We start from the raw sequence: 21,341 nt of genomic DNA on the forward strand, positions 1-21,341 counted from the left end.
TAGTTGCTGATTGAGCTCTGCTGGCTTGCTCCTACCCAAGCAGCTGTACCAGTATGTAGCGTCCTCATTTTGGTGAAACCTAGTCCAGATGATTCAAAATGAGTTTCATACCCTCAAAAAACTGATAGTTATAGACAGTCTGAGGTAAGTAGTTTATTTGTAAATAGTAGTAACAGCCCAGTGTTCACAACTTCTTATAAATTATTATTTCTATTTTTACAAACACCACTGTGCTTTTGTGAATTTACTATTTTATGGAACTCACTATCATCTTTCAAAGTTGTGTTTAACTTGTGTTAGGATACAAAAGAATTAGTGGTCACAAGATGAAAATTCATTGTCCAACAGTGTAGAAGTCTATATAACATCCTGCGGGAGTTTGGGCACGTATAACAAAGCAGTTGTCATAGCTGTTTGGTAGCTTTTAAGCATGTTCTTCCAACCACCTCTTATGCTGTTCTTTTTAACTTCAGTTTAGTTATACAAACTGTTTGTCTTTCAGAGCCAACATATAATCAGCCAAACCGAACCACGAGGAAGCAGAATATTTGAGAAGACTCCCAGCATCTCATGAATGAACTAACGGAACTCGATAATGCTGGTTCTCCAGAGCCAGGTCTACGGCTCAGAAAAGGACACATGTCTGACACTGCAGCAACACAGGCAGCCTTTGAAGAAGACAGCTCTAAGCAGAGGCTTCTTTTAGTGGAGCCACCTCTGTCTTCTTACCAGGAAAATGTAAGTTACAGGATTATCTGTTAGGTTTGCTAGGAAAAATGAGTTTTAACATAGGTGCTTCAGCGCTTGAAATAAGTTCCAGAAATGGGAGCTGTAAGCCTACAATACAACCTCTTTATGCCTGCTAATTAATTGTAAGAAAACCAGGAAATATTTAGTTGAATATATGGGAAATTGGGTGACAAGATGGGGCACAAGTGCAAGTTTACCACCTTTATATTTTTTTTTATTCCCTCCTCAAAGAAATGGGATTCATACTGGTTTGTTCTCTGCTGAGATGCTGCTCTTATCAAAAGATTTTTGTTCTGTAACTTCCAATTAATTCTAAGTGAAAGGAGAAGATATATTGACTCTGGCTGAATGTAATCTGAACCTTGGGTAATTGCTATCATTTTAGAGATTAGGACAGGAAAATCTGTTTGCAAGCTTTCTTGTTGGAAGAATGGCCATGCTGGATTAGACCAACCATCCACGGTGTGTAACATCCTATCTCAGACAGTAGCCAGTAACAGACTGTTCAGGAAGAGTACAAAGACGGAGAAGCGTGTTGTGTTACTTCCCTAGGATGCTCTCCCAGCCCTTAGTAATTGGTGGCTCACAGATTTCCTGAGCCAGTGGCAATGTTTTTGAATTTTTGGTGCATGAGCTTTTTTTAATTTTAGCAGCCACACAACATCCTGCGGAAAGGCATTCCACAACTTAATTAGGTGTTGTATGCAGGTAAATGTCTCCAAGCATTGGACGAAGTACCTTCTAGTTAGAGAATTTCAGAACCGTAATTACTGCTTCTCCCAGCATATATACAGATGGATATCAGCACAGTTAAGTGGAAGAGGCATTCAGTTTAGGCTCACTGTTAAATTTATCATGGCTTAATGAGTTTACTGTATCAGCTCAGTTACAGCAACTGTGTGGTTTTAGCCAGCAGCAAAAACATGCTGGTGCTACTTAACATAGCCTTCAATGCACAAGAGTTGGGCTGTTACTGCAATCGCATTTGCCACAGACTCTGTGTGTGTGCGTGGACCACCATCATGGTTCAGCTGACATGAGCACCTGTATTAGGCTATCTTAACTTGATTAGTTTGAGTCCTTCCTGAATTTAGTTTCAAGTGTCCTTGTAATGAAAAGTCAGAACAGGTATTCATGGCTAATAAGCCAAGCCAATGCACTCTTAAGTTGTACACTGCTAAAACTTCCATAGGACATTCTCAGTGTGATGATAACAGGAAATATCCAGTCTTTTTCTTTACATTACGTGGAAGGTTGTAAAGCATGTGTATAAGGTGCAAAGTGTTAGCCAACAGCTGAGTTTGCTAAGGTTAGAAAAAAGAAAAGTTGAGTTCTACTAGCAGATATTTTGAACATACACATGTTTATCTGACTGTGTTTGGGGTCATCTTTTTTGAAGGCTGTTTTCATTCTTGTCTCTGACTTTGCTGGTTGAATAATATGAGTTAGCTGTTGCCTGCAGATGGAATAGCCCAAAGTAAAAGCCCATAACTGATTATAGCCTATAATTATTTCTGTATATTTACTTAGCTAAACAGAAATTATTTGGATGAATCAAAGTGTTTAATTTTAGAATTTTGGAAATAAAACGGTTAAAGTACTCTCATTTTTTCTTCTGCTTTTTCAGGCATTCTTAGCATGTGTTAATCTTTTTTTGGTGTTTGCTTTCATCCTTATGACAAAAGTATGTGTTTCTTTTGCTTTGGCTCACTACAAATATTTAACATTTTTGTATTTGATGTTGTCTCTCTTTCACAGTCTCTTAAAATACTGCCACAGAAACATTGTTTTTCCCATTCGGGCCTTGCTTGAACCGCTTCACTTGATCTGTCTTATATGGCCTCCTGCTTTTTTTGACTTTTTTTCAGCGGAAACTTTTATTCCTGTCTTCTGTGTTTTCTTGTTTTTAATACCGTGATATCTTTACCTTTTTTTTCATCTTAAAAGGTTGAATAATTGATGCTTCAGATAGAGCATCCCAAAACTCTCTGCTGTCAAAAGTACTAATATTAGCTTGCCAAATGGGCTTTATTATGTGACATCATGCAGTATTCTAAATAATCTGGAAAAATTGTTACACTACATATCTTCCTCTGTCTTGTATGAGCCTCAGCACAGCTGTTACTCAAATGCCAGTTAGGATTCACTTTTTTGCTCTACTGTACATTCTGGCTATGTGCAACTGCCTCAGTAGAGATGACTGATTAGTTCAAAAGCATGATTTTCCTCTGGTGTTGAAGAGGCTCGTGTTTAGATAATGGTAACTTGAATCATAGAACTTAAAGCATTTTCTGTTACAGAAGTGTGTACGTATTATCTACAAAAATATACTACAAAAATAGTTTTGGTATTGACAAGACGGGTGTATGTAAATTCATGGAACTGTCAACTTGTTTTTATGGTGCATCCTATCTGAGTGAAAAAAATTTAGGTGAAATCTTGAAGGCCAAAGGTAGACGTCTGAGTCCTAAGAATAGTCATTCTGGAGCTGATATTAAGAAATTCTGATTGCCTTAAATTTTTTCCTTTATACATTTACTTGCAATTTTCTTGCTCAGTTTGAAACCATTTAGCTTTATTTTCAATCTAGCATATTGGTATTTGGAGTTATGATTAAAAACTTTGCATCTGCTTCTGTGTTTGCTTTCTTCCTGCATTGCATTACAAGTTTTGTTGGTAGAGGTTGTCTTCTTATTATGTATGTATGGGAGAGGCCTGGCATAACAGAATTTGAGGTCCCACCAACACGTTTGCTTTTGTTTTAAAGCAGATTACGTTCAAAATCTGTTTTCTGTGGACTTCGTTATCACCTCTTCCTTTCCTCCATTTTTTGCAACTCTTGGGAAGGAATGTTACTTCCTTGAAAGCATGTGAATTGGCATTTTACACTAGAGCAAAAGATCTTAACATCTGAATTTCTCCTTCATTTGCTGTTCTAAGCACTGGAAGTAATGCATATTTTACTCAGACTGCTAGTCACTGAAGTAGTGCTTGAATCTAGTATCTTTCCCTACAAATATGCCTTTTTTATACAGCAAAGCATTCTTGGATACACAGAGCAGAGTATCTCCCAGTGTTCCCACTTAAACAGTACGAAGACACGTGATAAGTCTATGGAGATGGTTTTCAGGCTCCACAGGCTTGAGTTGTTAGGATGCTGATGCATCCTTCACTGACAGTTGATGTTCCAGGCTTATTAACAGGCTTTTAGAGCTTGAATGTCTGCAGAAGAGACAGAAACTGGTGACCTAGTCAACCATGAGTAGATAATATTCTGTCCAGAAGGCTGGTAACATGGGAAATGGCCATGTCTCTGTGTCTGCCCTGTCTCCCATAAAACCCTCATGTGAATTAACAAAGTTGTAATAAGTTATGGCTTGTTGAGTTGCAGCTGGGTTCAACTGTCTCCTGTTAGCCTGGAGAGTCTTTGAAATGGGAAGCATTGGTACTCTGCTGAGTTTGCTGCCTGCCAGCTGGTTTTGTAACCGTTGCTTGCTGTGCTGTGTGTTGAAACTAGGGGAGGGAGGGAATAGTTTTGTTTATAATTCACTGGCACAACTGTTTCCCTGGACAAGGGTTAGATTCCACAGTTTTTGCCTTTGTTCTCCTGGAGATTGTATCTGCCTGATTTGGGCAGTAATGGGGGATGTGACGGCCTTTCACAGAGAAAATAGTATTGTACTGGTGGGTTAACTTGCATCTTCCTCCAACTGTTTTAGATTGATTGACTCTGCTTTTATGTTAAGTTCAGCAGTACACTTTCAGTCTCTTACTTTTTTTAAGAGAGCACTTTTTTTTCTATAAGCCTAGCATGCCTGGTTTTTTGTGTGCTGTCACAATTAACAATGACAGAGGAGCAGAAAATGGCACATGAGAATCTTCTGTAGTAGACACAATTTCTGTCGTTTTTTCCCCAAAGTGTACTGATGAGCACATGTGGACACTGAGGTCTTTGGTCCTTGTCAACTACTGTGCATTGACAGAAAATCGGTAGTTGCTACTGCTTAGAGGTTCAACAAACCGTTTTCATCTGAAGATATGTAACGAGGAAGCTAGTTCTAATAAGGATGTATTACCAAGGTTGCTGAAGCCAAAATGTGACTTTGTCCTAGGACTATTTGCTAAATGAGTGTTAAATGTTAGTGCTTGTTTTTAATGAGTGCCAGCAAATCAGTCACCCATGACCAGTTATATAAAACTGTTTCCAAGTGCTATATTAAATGGAGTGTAGCTTTTATAAGAAGGTGACCTACAAAGGAAAAATACTAAACTCCAGGAACCTTCCAGTACTTAACATTTTGACCGATAGGCTGAAAGGGTCTTTGGCACAGCGCTAATGAAAGACTTTTTTTGGTCCCGTGACAGCAAAAACAGCTTTGCACACCCTGCTTAGAGGGTGAATGTAGTTAGTCTTTTGGAAACTGTGGCGTGTCTGTGTTTACAAGCCTGTCAGATTAAGAGAGAGTGTAAATTCTAAATGACAAAGCTGTTATTTTAGAATAACTCAGTATGTGCAGAAGTTAGGGGAAGTCAGGGAAAGTTCTAAGGTGCTGTGCTTTTCCAGTTAATTACTTACAATCCAAATAACATAAGGTGATGAAATTCTGAAAAATGTACAACAGGCTTTTAGGAGAAATGGCATGACACGGCACCACCTATCACTGCTTTCCCTTTACGAAAGACCGATTGATAAAAGGTCCGTTGACAGAATGGGCACAGAGGAGTTGCTGAAAAAAGCAATCTGGCTAGCTGAAAAGGATGTTACAGGACTGCGATTAGAAAAATAGCATTTTTATATTATAGCCTTGAATGTATCTTGGCCATTATGCTGAATGCTCTCGAGTTACTGAATCTGGCATGCTGCCCCAAGAAACATTAAATGACTTGAATGTCATGTTAAACACTATTAATCATTCATCTGATGAGATCAAGATAAACAAGAGCAAAAACTCCAAGTCATGTCTAGACTTTGTGACTTCAGTTTAATATGGGGGATAACAGTGGTATTGTAAATGCAGCAACATATGCTTTCTAACTTACATTTTAAGAGGAGAATTGTTTGTACGTACTGAGTCGTATAATATCCCACGACTCAGTGTAAGTCAAGACATTCACTTTTTCCGAACTATCTTGCCTGTGTTCATACCGAGGCAGAGTTCTGTCAGGACACAGATCAAGAAGAGAGGGGGGGAGCATCTATCAGCAGCTGAAGGAAGCAACAAGAATTTTAGAACAGATTCAGACTGCATCACGCTTTGGAATTCCTGTGATGGTGCCATCTTGATGGTGAACTGGCATCACAAACAGTTGAGCTTTGAGACATGGGACTTCATTAACTCCAGAGCTTAATACTACATAGGTATGTGCACGGTCAGTTAGGCCCTTGAGTAACTGGGTAATGACTCCATCCAAAGGACCCCTAACAGAGAAGAGTTCTGCCCTTTCTGGGGTTTAGGAGACTTGTACTGGAGTTCCTAGTGTTACTGGTTAACGTGTGCATTTCTGGTTCCGCATCAAATGCCATCAAAGTGTCAAATTCCTGAGAGTGCAGTCCTGAAAGTGGCTGGAAGTTTTGAGCATACAGCAGTCTGCTGAAGTGATCATTAGTTTAACTTTCCTTAATCCATGCCTAGCTAGGTTCTTAGGCTCCTTTTCTAACTGATGAACCCTATAAAAAGGAGGACTGGAGATCATTTGGCATCCAGCTGATACATGTTGAAAAGAAACTTGGCCTTGAACATGGTCCACAGAAAGTAGAGAGCTGAGGGAGAAGAGGACCACTTTGACAGAGTAAGCTGCTTAGGTGGCTTCATTCAGGTCTGACTTATGCATCAGTTTGCACTCTCCAATGAACACAGATTGATGACATTTTCTAGCAAAATTGCACTATGAAGTGATGAACGAGAGCTTGCTTGTCACTTGTGCAAGTAGTAGTCCTGTGCAAACTCTCAAACTTTCTAGAAATCTTTAAACAGACATCAAGAAACTACAGACCTCAAGAAACTACACGATCACCACTTGAAGTCCAGAGAACACAACTTTTGATAAAGTGGGAAAAGGGTTTCTGGAATCTTTTCCTACCGTTGCGACTTGACTTCTGACAGGCTTTTCCATAGTAAAGGCATTAATAAACAGTGTTGTCTGTTAGCAGATTTGAGAGTGATAGCATAAAAACTGTTGATCTATGTGAGAAGGAGCAGAGAAGTATATTGTATTTACTAGGGCAGGTTTTACTGCAGTTTTGTCTATAACAGGGTCTTTAGCTATGTGGTCTGACTTTTTGGGACTGTATTCAGGCGGCAAATTCTTGTACTGGATGTAAACTTTTTAAAAACTTCTGTGCCATTGCTATAAAAGATTGAGATTTTGATATTAAAATAAACTTATTTAATGATGGGCACTGTGCAACTGGACTCTTGGGTTTCTTGCTCTTATTTGCTCTGGTGCTCTAAGTCTTGTTTTTGGCATTAAACCTTTTCTATCCCTACCAAAGCACACTCTGAAATTCTTGTTTAGAATATGATCTGTCCCTGGAAATGTGCTGCCTGGAACTCTGTACAAAGTAGTGTAATCAAGTCTGATTTCTACCTCTTTCTTTTACTTTCTTGTCTATCACTGTTATCACAAAAGAATCTGGAAAGCTTCCCAAAATAAAGTGAATATGGATAAACCAGTAAAACTGTTTTCTTCCAGCTATCGTCACTTGTCCTTCAGGTTTAATTTATTCTCTGGTACCATTATTCGGCTCAGTATGCATTTATACTTCTGTTGTATAATTTCCATCTCATTAAGTATCTGTGCTATGTTTGGTAGCTTTAACACACTCTGAATTTGCAAATGGGGTAGGATCAAAATTGGAAGGATTGTTTGGCACTTCCAAAGAATTAAGTGTCTGAACTCTCTTAGAGTGTAAGTATACCGAAGCCATGATTTCTGATTTGTATGAAGGACTGATTCTATGTATTGCTGCATGTGTGCAGCAGAAGAATGACAGCTGATGATGTCAGCAAGTTTGCTTGTTGCAAGTGAATGAAGGTTTTTCTTTCAAGATACTCTAAAATGATCTAAAGACTTCACAGAATTACTTAGTCAAAATTTGAGACTGCTTTTAAAAGAAATTGGGTAGATTAGATGATGTAAAAGAAGATATGAATCGTTAGCCAAGTGAAAATCCATTTGGCCAATGATTGAGAAAGTACAAAGGCAAAAATTATTCTGGAAGCACTTGGTTCAGGATATATCATACCTCATTAAAAGTGGGAGTATCAGAGTTTTGTTCTGGGCTCTCATTTCTTGCATGGTCTTAGGCAAGTGAGACTATTTACTCAATGTGTTCCCCATTTAAAAATGTGATTCTGTGGGCAGAACTTAGAAATAGTTAAAAACAGGTCCTAAAGCATATGCTTGCTTATATTATGTTATAGAGTTATTCTTGAATTTCTGATAGTCAGCCAAAGAAGAGAGAATATGAGAATCCTAAGATACGAAGGAACTTGTTACAGTGGAAATTTTACAACAATATGCCTTCTGAAAGAAAAGTGATATTTTTTTTCCCTTCAGTCATTGTCTGAAGATTTGAAGGTCAATGGACTCCTTCAGATTTCCAAATGAAAACTGGCATTGGTGTTGCACTCCAACTATAGATTTCCAGCTTCCAAGAAGCACAGTTTACTGTTCTTCCTAATGGGGTGTTTTGGGAGGGAGTCGAGGGAGGACGGACGTTCCAGAACGGACCTCATTTTGCCTCCTTAGCAAGAAAAGTACTAAGAAGCTGAGCTTTAGGTTTTTTCCTTGAATGCTAATTTTGCAGTTTAATGGCAGGAAGCAGATAGTAAAATCAATTCCATTTTCTGGCAGTAATCTGCACTGTATATGTGATATGAATTCTTTTTATCACTAAAAGAAGCTCAGTAATGATTTGTTTGTAGGCACATTGCCAAAATGCAAAGATTTTGGACTAGTTCATAAATAGCTGTGCTCTTCGAGCTTTACAGTCTGTTCAAATTTAAACCTTCCCATCATTCTAGAAATGGGAGTATGTGGAGAGGGGGAAATGAGCATTTTTTGGCTTTGAGTCACTGAGCAGACTGCAATGAATACAGGCTTTGATTCCATAAGAGACCTTTTTTCCTTCAGTCTACTTGTTTTGTAAATTGAGGATTACCAACTTGTTCACCCCATTCCAGCTAGTCATTGTGTGATGCTGGGAGAGGGAATTCTAGGGTAGCTAAAAGGCATAGCAGTGCTTCTTGTATCAAGTACATTGGAACTTAAACAAGAGGCTTGCTTTTCTGTAAGGTATGTTCTTGGAAACTGAATATTTCTTTGATTTGTAAGATTGTGCAGACTATCATGAGCATCTTATCCAGAGCCCCATGGCAGGGGGCTTGGACTTTGAAGGTCCCTTCCAACCCAAACCATTCTATGTTTCTATGATTTTGAGTTAATTATTTATAATGTTGAAAACTGAGAATCCTACCAGATCCATTGGTAGAAAAAGCTAGTAAAATTGACAGTGTGGGAAATTATGTCAGTGAATGTTATTGAGTCAGAATGAAACCAAATTCGTTTTTTATTAATGCACTTCCTGGTCCAACAGGACATGTGCCTATTTTAGAAGGATATTAGACCTACTTCCGTCTTGGTGTAACTTGATACCTTTCTCAGTAGAATTAATGGGGTAATGTAGGCAGTGAGAGTGTATTTAATACTGTCTTACACTGCTGTAAGGATCTTCCTAGAGCTGATCAATATTTATATCAATCATAGAATCTTTGGGTTGGAAGGGACCTTTAAAGGTCATCTAGTCCAACCCCCCTGCAATGAGCAGGGACATCTTCAACTTGATCACGTTGCTCAGAGCCCCATCCAACCTGACCTGGAGTGTTTCCAGGAATGGGGCATCTACCACCTCTCTGGGCAACCTGTGCCAATGTTTCACCACCCTCATTGTGAAAAATTTATTCCTCTTAACTAGTCTAAGTCTACCTTTTTTTAGTTTCAAGCCATTATGCCTTGTCCTGTTGCAGCAGGCCCTGCTAAAGAGTCTGTCCCCACCTTTCTTATAAAGCCCCCTTTAAGTACTGGAAGGCTGCAATAGGGTCTCCCTGGAGCCTTCTCCCTTCTCTTCTCCAGGCTGAACAACCCCAGCTCTCTCAGCCTTTCTTCATAGGAGAGGTGTTCCATCCCTCTGATCATTTTGATGGCCCTCCTCTGGACCTGCTCCAATAGGTCCATGTCTTTCCTGTGCTGAGGACTCCAGACCTGGATGCAGTACTCCAGGTGGGGTCTCAGCAGAGTGGAGTAGACGGGCAGAACCACCTCCCTTGACCTGCTGGTCACAGTTCTTTTGTTGCAACCCTGGAAATGGTTGGCCTTCTGGGCTGCAACCGCATGTTGCTGGCTTGTGTCCAGCTTTTCATCCACCAGTACCCCCAAGTCCTTCTCAGCAGGGCTGCTCTCAATCCCTTCACCCCCCAGTCTGTATTGATATCCAGGGGTTGCACTGACCCAGGTGCAGGACCCTGCACTTGCCCTTGTTGAACCTCATGAGGTTCACACAGGCCCATTCTTGAGCTTGTCTAGGTCCCTCTAGATGGCATCCTGTCCCTCAGGCGTGTCAACTGCACCACTCAGCTTGGTGTCATCTGAAAACCTGCTGAGGGTGCACTCAATCCCACTGTCTGTGTCATTGAAAATATTGAAGAGTACTGGTCCCAGTACGGACCCCTGAGGGACACCGCTCATCACTGATCTCCATCTGGACATTGAGCTGTTGACCACTACCCCCTGGATGTGACCATCCAGCCAACTCCTCATCCACCCATCAAATCCATGTCTCTCCAATGTAGAGAGAAGGATGTTGTGGGGGACCATGTCAAAGGCCTTACAGAAGTCCAGATAGACAACATCAGTAGCTCTTCCCTTGTCCACTTGTTGAAGGCATGCAAGGAATTAAGCTGGGGTTATTGTTTAGTCTCTGTGAGCAGCTAACAAGATGCAACCCTGAGGGAAGGAACAAGGTAATCACAAAAGAAACACAGCTACTCAACCTTGAGTGAACTATCCTAATTAACACCTAATTAACATATAATTGGCATAATAGAAACCTGCCCCTGGGTGGGGAAAGCCCCCTCCTCACAAAAGCCCTTTCCTCCCTGAGCATGCCTAGGAAAAAAGAAGGATGCTCTGACTTTTAAGTGGAGAGGAGGCTTGTGAGAACCAGTGGGAACAAGGGTAATGGAGCCAACTTTTAAAAAATACTGATAACTGTTGCTCAAAATGTATAAATATTTTCTGTGTGTTAACTGAGGCGTGCTAGCTTTGTGGGCCTACCACCTAGCACCCAAATCTGTGCAGATTTGGAATAAAAGCTCGGCTCTGTGTATTTTTCAGCTCTCTGCACACTGGGTGGAAGAACCCATCTTTGGGACAACACACAGTGGTCACTTCATCATAGAAGGCCACTAGGTTGGTCAGGCAGGACTTGCCCTTGGTGAAGCCATGCTGACTGTCTCAAATCACCTCTCTGTCCTCCATGTGCTTTAGCATAGCTTCTAGGAGGATCTGTTCCATGACCTTCCAGGCACAGACATGAGGCTGATAGGTCGGTAGTTCCCAGGGTCCTCCTTGATACCTTTTTTTAAAAAATGAGTGCAATGTTTCCCTTTTTCCAGTCTCCAGGGTCTTCACTTGACTGCCATGATTTTTCAAATATGATGGAGAGTGGCTTGGCAACTACATCAGCCAATTCCCTTGGGACTCTGGGATGCATCTTGTCAGGTCCCATAGACTTGTGTATGTTCAGGTTCCTCAGGTGGTCTTGAACCTGATAGGAGATCATTGCCCAGACTTGCTCAGAGGGAGTATTGCCTGTAATGATTTCAGTCAAAGGTGAGTAGACAGTAAAAGGGACATGGATTATGTACAGAGATTAATTTAGTCAATCAAGTTGTCCTAGCGTGGAGAAATACGAGGTCATACGTAAAACACAAAGGATGTATACTACGTATTATGTAGTAGAGAGATCTGCATTCTGGATAAGCAAAGTTTGGTCAAGAACTATGTGGTGGGGGGACCTCTTCAAAAGATGAAGCTTCAGTGGCTACTGCAAGTGTCGGGTACAAAAGCAAGTATTAGCATGTCGTTTCTCTCTCTCAAAAAACAAAAATATTGAAGAATCTAGATAGCTCACTGTAGGTTGGAAGAATCTTCCTTTTATTTATTAGAAAATGAAAGTTTTAACCAGCTTATTCAGTTAACTTGTTGATGGAAATAGCTAATAAGGCCTTACTCTAAGGAGAGAGCTGTAATGTGGGATAAATATACAGCCAGATCTGATCTCTGACTCAAAGTTCAGGACATTAACATGAACGTTATTGATAATTCATAGATAAAGTATATGAAATCATGTACTAGATTCTCAGTCACTTCGGATGGCATTATTGATAAGTAATCTTGATTTTAAAGTTCTTAACCTTGATAGAGGAATAGGAGGGAGAAAAAGTGTGGCTTGTAACGTGGAAGAGGCCAGTCTCCATACAGATTGAGGGGCTTTCTTGGCTTGGTCACGAGGTGCGTGGCAGCTTTCTGTGTCAGGCCTGAGGGGTACAAAAGACTCATTCTCATCTTTTCTAGCTTTCTCAAACTTGTTTAGCTTGGAAGCTGAAGCATTGAATAGAGTCTCTGATGGGCCATGAGCATTGTAGTAAGCAAATGGGAATGTAGAACTCTTGTGGCCCCCCTGCTTTTTTCCTAAATGGAAAGCTTGAGTGTGTCATAATATGATGTGATGTGTCAGCTTAGGGTAGAAAACTGCCCTGTGTTCCTGTAAAGTTATTAGTGATGTGTACCAGCTGAATATCCAGGCTCAGTGGGTTTTTGGTCTTTGTTTTCATAATTCTCTTAGTACACTTTGGGGATGTGGATGTTTCTCTTTATTTGAATTTTGCTTAAAAATCTGACGCCTGTTACTACTTCTCTTTGATAACTTGCCTTTGTGTAACTGGCAAAAGTTTCGTACTAGTTTCTGAAATACTTTGAAAGTCAAAGAAATGAGTAAGTGTCCATTACGAGGTGAACAAAAGTGTCAGTTAAACAGAATAGATCTTCAGATTTTAACTAAAAATTGAGGTGAAGCATTTATAACAAGATAAACGGAGTCCTCTCCTTGGCATGCCTTTTATTATCCTAAAATGCCAGATATGTTATAGAGGCATTAAGGCAGGCATAGTGACACTGAAACATAAAATAGGAAGTAATCCTTCCCTAGAGGTGAGTAGGCTGCAAGCCTCAGACTCCATATCTGGGCTTTAGCAAAGCGTAACTTACAGAAGAACGCTGCTTTCTTCCGAACCTGGTGAAAACATGTGCAAAATGGATTAAACATGTGAGTTGTTCTCAGATGCCTAAGAATGTAATAACTTTTTTTGCTGGTTCTTTTGAATTACTTCCTCAGTGCCATACAAGGAAAGATGACTTCTTTATTTGCCAAGACCTCAAATCATAGTTTTGTATGGAAAACAACATCACCTCTCTCTGTTCATCTTTTTACAAAGCATTTTCTCTGTTTTTTTTCCCTCTGCAGTGTTCTGAGGATTATAAACACAATGATGAGTCACCTCAAGAAGACGAAGGGTTTATGGGTATGTCACCTCTTCTACAAGCCCACCATGCTATGGAGAGAATGGAAGAATTTGTGTGTAAGGTAAGGGCATGTGGAAACTGATGAAGTAATTTCCTTTTTCAGGAAGTTGCAGTGGGCAACAGACTATACCTGCAGCAACTGCGCTGCTCATGTGAGGGAGAGCAGGTACACACCATCCCTGAATGGGCATCTCTTCTTGTAACTAGTAATACTACAGCTTCTCAGGATCTCAGTCTGTCATAAATGAATACATTGTAAAGCATGGAACAATAGGGATTATAAGTGAGACTCTAAAGCTGATCGTGCAACTGAGGACTCTTTCTTGAGAAACACCTGTGAGTGCAAAGCAGAATAAAATCCTTCTGGTTCAAGGCACTTTCATTTACAAGGTCATTTTTTTCCCCAGGTCTCTTCAGACCTGCAAATATTTTGCTTTTCCAGCACTGTTTGCATCTGTTGTAGAATAAGCTTTGTCCCTTACTTGAAGAGAAAACAAGGCTGTATCAAAACTATATCTAAGTAAATCCACTGTAGATTTTGTAATTGCTGACCTTGGCTCGATTTTTTGCTACTTTTAAAGCCATGGGGCTGTATCAGTCCCTGGCCTTCCTTGGTGAAAGGAGTGCTGCCTCTTTATAGACTTGTTCCTGCTGGTTTTATGAACTGTTCTTTGATATTCTTACAGAGGAACCCTAGTTACTTGGTGGTCTTTTATATATGGGTTGTTTGGGTGTGTGGGGAGGTTTTTTGGTTTTGTTTTTTTTTTTTTTTTTTTTTACTATGCATCTGCATCTTTTCCCCTTTCTGGATGTTCTGTAGGGTAGATTGTGTAAAATGAATTCCCTCCTGCTGTTTCTACCTCAATTCAAATTTTTGGTTCATTAAATAAACTGGTTATTTTCTTGTTTAATATATTTAAGAACCCAGTCTTTAACTGGATTGGTTATTCTGACTAATTTTTTTTTCCTTCCATGAAGGAGTATGGGCAATTGATTTAAAATTTCTTGTTGTTGAAACTGAAATAAGAACGTAGCTTTTTAAACTTAGTGTTTCAGGATTCTTCAGTCTTGCTCCTGTATTACTAGCCAGACGACAAAACCAAGGAACACTGCAGAAACAACCCCGGTACATAAAGCAATTCCCTGATGTCCCTCTGCTTGGCAGTGCTGCTTCTGAAGCCAGACTGAAGACTACATGTGTCTTATGTTATTGAAGCAGAGCTAAGAACACCTGTTCACACTTTTTTTCATTTGGAACCAGCTGCAAGAATAGATGTGTGCCCATATGCTCTATCTCCCTTTAAAGAAGAAATGTGATGGAATTGAGAGTCACGGATCTGTTGCCTTAACTGCTCTGTTACTGTTTGTTTTGGGAGTGCAGGAGCATTTTTTTCCCAACCTGGATAAGGGATTGGTCACTGGACTCTTGCCACTTCATGCTTTCTGGCCCATATTAGTGCTAATGGGTAGCTTTTTTGCTAGACTGCCACAAATGCTAGCAGATACATAGTCAGATTGGTTTATTTATTTTACTTGGAGACAACTAGGTGTAGGCTTCTTCAATTAAATGGAAGGGATGATGTGTGAAAATAACAGAACATGGAAATGTATTAAATGCTTTCCCTTCATTAGCAGTAAAAAAGCCCAATAGCTTTTCTGTTCAATGAAATGCTGAAGTATGTCTTTCTCTGGTGGTGCAGCTCAACTTCATAATGATACTGTTTTGAACAGGTAACAGTGACTTAAGTGTGAAGCCTTCTCCCCAGAGAAGTCCCATCAACCTGTTTCTGTTTACTGTACTGATAGATTAACACTTTACTAATACAGGTTTTCTGACTTTTGCCATACATCAGGGGAACTCAATTCCCTGCATTTAATTAAAATCTTCTAACTTCTAGGTATGGGAGGGGCGATGGAGAGTCATTCCCCATGATGTTCTGCCTGACTGGCTAAAGGACAACGACTACCTGTTGCATGGACACAGACCACCCATGCCTTCCTTCCGGGCTTGTTTCAAGAGTATCTTCAGAATACATACGGAGACTGGTAACATCTGGACGCATCTTCTAGGTATTTTCAGCTGGCTCTAATACTAATTTGCTTCATTGCTCTCTTTGAGAGCAAGACAGAAGGGGATGTGGGGTGGTCAGCATTATCATTCCACAAGTAACCTGTTAAATTAACAGGTTGATATCCCTCTCCTAATTTTATCCTACCAGGGTTGGATGGGGCTTCCTTAATTATGGTATTCGATACAAATGAATGAATAAAAAAAGTCCCGATTGTTAATAAATTACCAGTAGATATTCTTTTTGTTCCCCAAGTGTGCAGGTGTTAATTGAGATTGTGTTTCTTGCTATAGGAACACATGTAACTTGCAGCTTGTATGAGTGGTTTTCAACTTGCAAGGAGTCTTGGAGGGTTTCTTTGAACTATGCCCTTCTCTTTTCACATTTTGCAACAGATTTTTTTTTTTAATTGTTCTAGAATGCCCAACTAGTTGTCAGGCATCTTGCAAAACAAGTAAAAATACAGAGTCCGTGCAAGTCTGTATTGCATCAGTCTGAGACAGAAATGTGGTTGGAATGCATAACTGAAGTAGGACAGTACTTTATTCTGCCTGTGTGCTGCTGGTTGTCATGCAGCTCCTATGTTTAGTGCTCCTATACATTAAGGTCATGCTTTTAGAAAGAAAAGCTTCCAGTATGCATGAACTTGACACCTTGCTGCCTTACTGTTTTTCAGGATGCGTGTTCTTCCTTTGTCTGGGAATCTTCTACATGTTCCGGCCAAACATGTCCTTTGTAGCACCTGTGCAGGAGAAAGTGGTTGTTGGATTGTTCTTCTTGGGAGCCATACTCTGCCTCTCCTTCTCATGGCTCTTCCACACAGTTTATTGCCACTCAGAAGGTGTTTCCCGGCTCTTCTCCAAGTAAGTGCCTAAAGGACAGGGTAGGCCAAATAGGAAACAGGTGGGAAAACAGGGTTGGGATTTATGCCTGGAGTCCCAGTGTAGGAGTTGCTCATTGCATGACTGCATGTGTGTTGGAACAGAGTTGAGCAGAGATTCAATGCATCTTCTTCTAATTATTGTTTGTTTCGGCATGACATTTTGTGCTGTCATTTTAGTCTTAAAACTCCTTCATTTTCTGCTGTTTGACAGGCGTGTGCATGCATCTTGCTGCTGTAAGTAATATAGCTAGAGCTTAGTGGCAGAACTTTGAATTTTTAATGCAACTGTCACTTCTTGTCATTTCAACTATTCTGAGTAACTTTGAATCTTAAACTTGTATAAGACAGCTCTACAATGTGTATCAAGATGTCTTGGTCTTTTGGTTTTACTATGCGTTCTGTTTTGGCTGGCTGCTAAATAGCTCATATTTCCTAAGATTATTCAACCTAGGATTGTGTAATCTGCAAGACCACCTCTAAAGTAACCCAGCAATTAAAATCCCCTACTGAAAAATTAACTCCATCATCTTCAATTTGAGCATTTTGTCAGGGTGTGGTAAAAAGTGATGGGTTTAGGAATTCCTTTTCTTCACTGGCGTATAGAAAAAGAGCGTGGTTGAAAAATTGCAACATTATTCCCCAGTGGTTGCTTAAGCTGATGCCTAACTCATACTTGTCAGATACTAAAGTGTTTGTGTTGGCTGTGCTCTCACAACATGCTGTGTGCCCTTTTTTGTGTTCAGAGGACTCGTGCTGCTTTTTTCCTCATCTGAAGCTTAAATCTGAGTGTCTTTCAGAAAGCTTTGGTCTAAAGGCTGCCGTATGTATTGCTGATGACTGTCCAAAAATGGCCTTACTGGCTGGCTGTCAAGGTAATCCATTACTGTAGGAGGGCATTGGTGGAAGAGTTGCTATCAGGAAGTTAAGTTGCAATAACTTTGTTTTGCAGTGAGAAGCAGACAGTTGGTCTACTAAAGAAGAGAGTGTTGATACGAGGACTTCCAAAGGTTCTCATTTCTTACCAAACTGATTTTTGTTTCCTTCTAGGCTGGATTATTCTGGCATTGCACTTCTCATAATGGGCAGCTTTGTACCATGGCTGTACTACTCCTTCTATTGCAACCCTCAGCCTTGCTTCATCTACTTGATTGTGATTTGTGTCCTGGGCATCGCAGCCATAATTGTCTCACAATGGGACATGTTTGCAACCCCTGAATACCGAGGTGTAAGAGCAGGTAAGACCTGAAGTTGACTGTTTTGCTTCTTGACTGCCTTTCCTCCTTCCTCTTGTCACTTGGAAAAAAACATCTTGGGAAGACTTAAGAGAACTTAATTTTATAGAGAGCTAGTATTCTTGTATTGGGAGCTTGATGGGTTTTCTTTCAGCATTTATTATAGCCACTTGGATGCACAAATAAGGGCTGGTGCAAGTCCTGGAAGTGCATTCCTGAAATGGACAGTAACACATGCAGTAGGAAAGGTAGTGCAAAGTATTTCTAGCAGCTTTGCTCTCTCAAAAAAATGACTGACTGCTTGGTGTGTGTATGTGTACTACTACTGTTTGTCTTGTTTTTGTAATACTAGGCTCTCCAGCAAATATCAGAATGATTGAATTCACCTGAATGATTTATCTAGATAAAAAACATATTTAAGACCAAAAGCCTAGTTTTTCTCTTCACATGATCAAAAGAACAAAACCAAATTTGATTTCACATTCTGAGGTAGAAAGAAAGAGAAAGCTTTAGGGGGTGGCTGTGGAATGTGCACACAGCTGGGTTGAATACTAATGTTTCTTGTTACTTAACCTGCACATGCTGTCTACAGTAAATCTAGATTTCCTGGACAAGCTATGGGTGTACCTTCAGGGAGTTCAGCCTTCCAAACTTAAAATCTGTGGATGGGACCTGATTATTCCTCACCGTGCTCCCTCCCCCAAACAAGATTCCTGTACTTGCTGCTAAAATCTAAATGAATAAACCATGTTCTCGTATATGGCAGCTCAGACGAGCTGCAGATGCTACTTTTCTGTTTCCTAGGACTACTTGTACAGTATATGATAAATAATCTCTTTGTTGTCTCTCCTTGTTGTCTTGCCCTTGAGAGATGGTAAAGTGAGACATAGTTCGTGTATCCTCAGTGCCCTCTACAGTCCAAGATGTGTAACTGGCTTAATGTACATTAAAGCTGGCAGATGCAAACAGTAAATGAAATATTTCAGTATCTGCATATAACTAAGTAGCTTCTGCTATATGAAGAAATTCTGTGCATTCTTTACCTTCCTTTCCGGTAAAGCTATTCTGGGGACCTCCAGCTTCAAGAGTTGTCACCTTTCTGCTGCTTTGGCAAATACTGAGTTTTCCTTCCATAGCTTTTGTGTTTTCATTGTCTCCCTTTACCGCCACTGTGTTCAAACCTGACTCTCCCACATTTTCTTTACCTCCCAGGAGTATTTCTAGGTCTGGGTCTTAGTGGGGTTATTCCCACCCTGCACTTTGTCATCTCTGAGGGGCTCCTGAAAGCAGCCACAATGGGGCAGATAGGCTGGCTGGCACTCATGGCATGCCTGTACATCACTGGTGCTGCACTATATGCTGCCCGCATCCCGGAGAGATTCTTCCCTGGCAAGTGTGACATCTGGGTGAGTCTACAGAGTGACTGGATGAGGAGACCAACGTGAAAGCTGGTTCCCCTTGAGGCTGGAGGATGTTGTGTCAATGTTTTCTTATTGCAAGTATCAAACTGCTGCACCAGAAGCATAGGTGTCAAGGGGCCGAACAACTGTGGGCTCTCTGAGCCTGGCTTACCTGGTGCCTCACTTGCTGAGCTATCACAAACTGGCTGGTCTGAGGTAACTGCTGGTGTGCAAATCCACCAGCACAGGTACTAGATAGCTTTGATAGATGGGTAGGCAGCTTTGTGAACCTTTTTGTGTTGAGGATCCTGCAAACACACATCTTACTGTGCGTCTGGGCAGAGTAGTACATCGTTATTGCTCTGATGTTCCGTGTGTTTTCTGGGATCTTCACCGTGTCTGGTGCCTCATCTTGTGCAGCCAGTGAAAACGCTGGATAGAGATAGTAGACTTCGGAGGGATCTCTGGCCCAGAAGAAAGGAAAGTGAGGTGAGCAAGTGGGTGGGTGGGGGAAACTTCGGATGAGGGAGAGGATCACAAAGACTGTAGAGGGGAAGTATGTGGGGAAGATGTAAAGAAAGAAATTGGGTGGAGCAAGAGGAGAGATGAGAGAGAGGTGGACCTTTGGAAGGCCACTGTACTTCCACTGGGATAGTTCAAGGCCCCTAAAGAAGAGAAGAAGTGAGAATGAGGCCTGGGTTGTTTGAGTGGCTTTTGCACAGCACCAGTTTGCTAGGTTTGTTTAAATGGCCAAACAAGCCTTGTTACGATAACGAGCTAGGCTCCAAAAGAACTGGTGTACCACCAACTCTTAGCTTCCGTTGGAGCCTGCAAATACACGTTTGCAGACATTTTTCAAGAGCATTATCCATGTAGGTATGGCTTCCCTCAGACAAGGGCATGCTTTGTCACGTAGCTCCCTCATGGTTTTCATTCTGCTGTACTTTAATCAATAGCATCCTGGGCATTCATTGAGAACATCTGTTTACTTCTAGGTTTTAATATAATGCCTTTTTTTTCCTCTTCTGTTTCTCTGTGGCAGAGAAATAACAACGTTCAAAACCTACTTGGTAAAACTTATGCCTGTGACCAGAGCAGAGTTTGTACCTGTTAGCTGTATGACATAGCCCTGATTTTAAAAGTGCCCTGATTTTAAACTGATTTTAAAAGTGCCCTGCTTAAGCTTTTTGCCCAAAGCTCTGAAATCATCATTGTCCCTTCACAAAGATGCGCTATAGCATTTATGTAACGAGTTTGTTGGTTGACCAGCTGGTTAAGATGACTGTGAAGGAAAGGGTGTGTGTGTGTGGAGAATTTGATTATTTTGCTAGTGATAGAGAGGGGTGGGCTTCAATAAATAACTTGGAGAACTTTGCAGCTTGTGGTTTGAGGTACTGCTACGTGTTACTGTGTACTTCAGCTGAATGTGTGGGTTTTTTGGAGACAAGGTAGCACTAGAACCCAAAGTACCCCAGCTGAACAGAAGTGTTTTCTTTTCCGCAGTTCCACTCCCATCAGCTGTTTCACGTCTTTGTAGTGGCTGGTGCTTTTGTGCACTTCCATGGGGTTTCGAACCTCCAGGAGTTCCGTTTCACGGTCGGAGGAGGCTGCACAGAGGAAGATGGAATGCAGTAAAATCAGCCTTCAGCCCGAGTTCGTAACCAAAACAGTACCGCAAGCGTGCGGTTGAAGCATACAGGCTAGCGAAACGAATACCTAAGAAGAATCCAAGTTTCAGCTGATGGGGCATGGAGCTTCATGGGGATTCTGACTAACCAAGATAAATTCTATACCTCAAGCAATGGAATGAATCAATTTGAAGACCAGGAAATTCTGAAACCCTAATTTATTCTTGGGATCTACAGATTGAGCTACAGAGGACCCTTTCCAAATCGGCTTCTGTTCAATGCCATATTTATTTGTAGAATTGGGGAGGGATAGCTTAGCAGTTTCGTGTTTTTTTGGTTTTTGTTTTTTTTTTTTTTAAAGAAAAAAAATCAAGGTTAAATTTATATCCTCTTGGAGGGTTTGGGAGTCGATTTTAGATGCTCTTTTGGGAGAAAAACAAATTGTAAATAAGATTTCTAACTTTCTGTTTAAATAAAATTTATATAAATGTTTTAAACAATGGGTGGGGGGAAAAGGGTTTTTGTAAAGAATGCAACATGCAAGTACCACACACTGTTTCAATTTTGCACAAAATAAATGATTGCAGGAGGACCAGGTAAAATTCCCAGGAGTGAAGCATGTTGGCGCTGCGGATTTCCTGGTGGCCAGCATGCCCTGGGCAATGTCGGGTCCTGGCCAGCACTTGGAGTAGGTTCAGTACGTGTACACAAGGATTGGGAAGGCTGGATTAGTC

At 40.8% G+C, this 21,341-nt stretch overlaps 1 protein-coding gene across 1 annotated transcript; it reads left to right on the forward strand.

Annotated features, from left to right (window-relative positions):
• Positions 1 to 570: 570 nt before the first annotated feature.
• Positions 571 to 20,614, forward strand: ADIPOR2 (adiponectin receptor 2; the record flags this gene model as incomplete). Its single annotated transcript, XM_082007620.1, has 7 exons — positions 571 to 738; positions 13,337 to 13,456; positions 15,294 to 15,465; positions 16,141 to 16,327; positions 17,395 to 17,582; positions 18,792 to 18,985; positions 20,483 to 20,614. The coding sequence occupies 7 exons, from the start codon at positions 571 to 573 to the stop codon at positions 20,612 to 20,614; spliced, it is 1,161 nt and encodes a 386-aa protein (XP_081863746.1).
• Positions 20,615 to 21,341: the final 727 nt, after the last annotated feature.

Source organism: Phaethon aethereus (assembly GCF_964289735.1).
Source record: "Phaethon aethereus genome assembly, chromosome: 1".
In the NCBI taxonomy this organism is placed as follows: Eukaryota; Metazoa; Chordata; class Aves; order Phaethontiformes; family Phaethontidae; genus Phaethon; species Phaethon aethereus.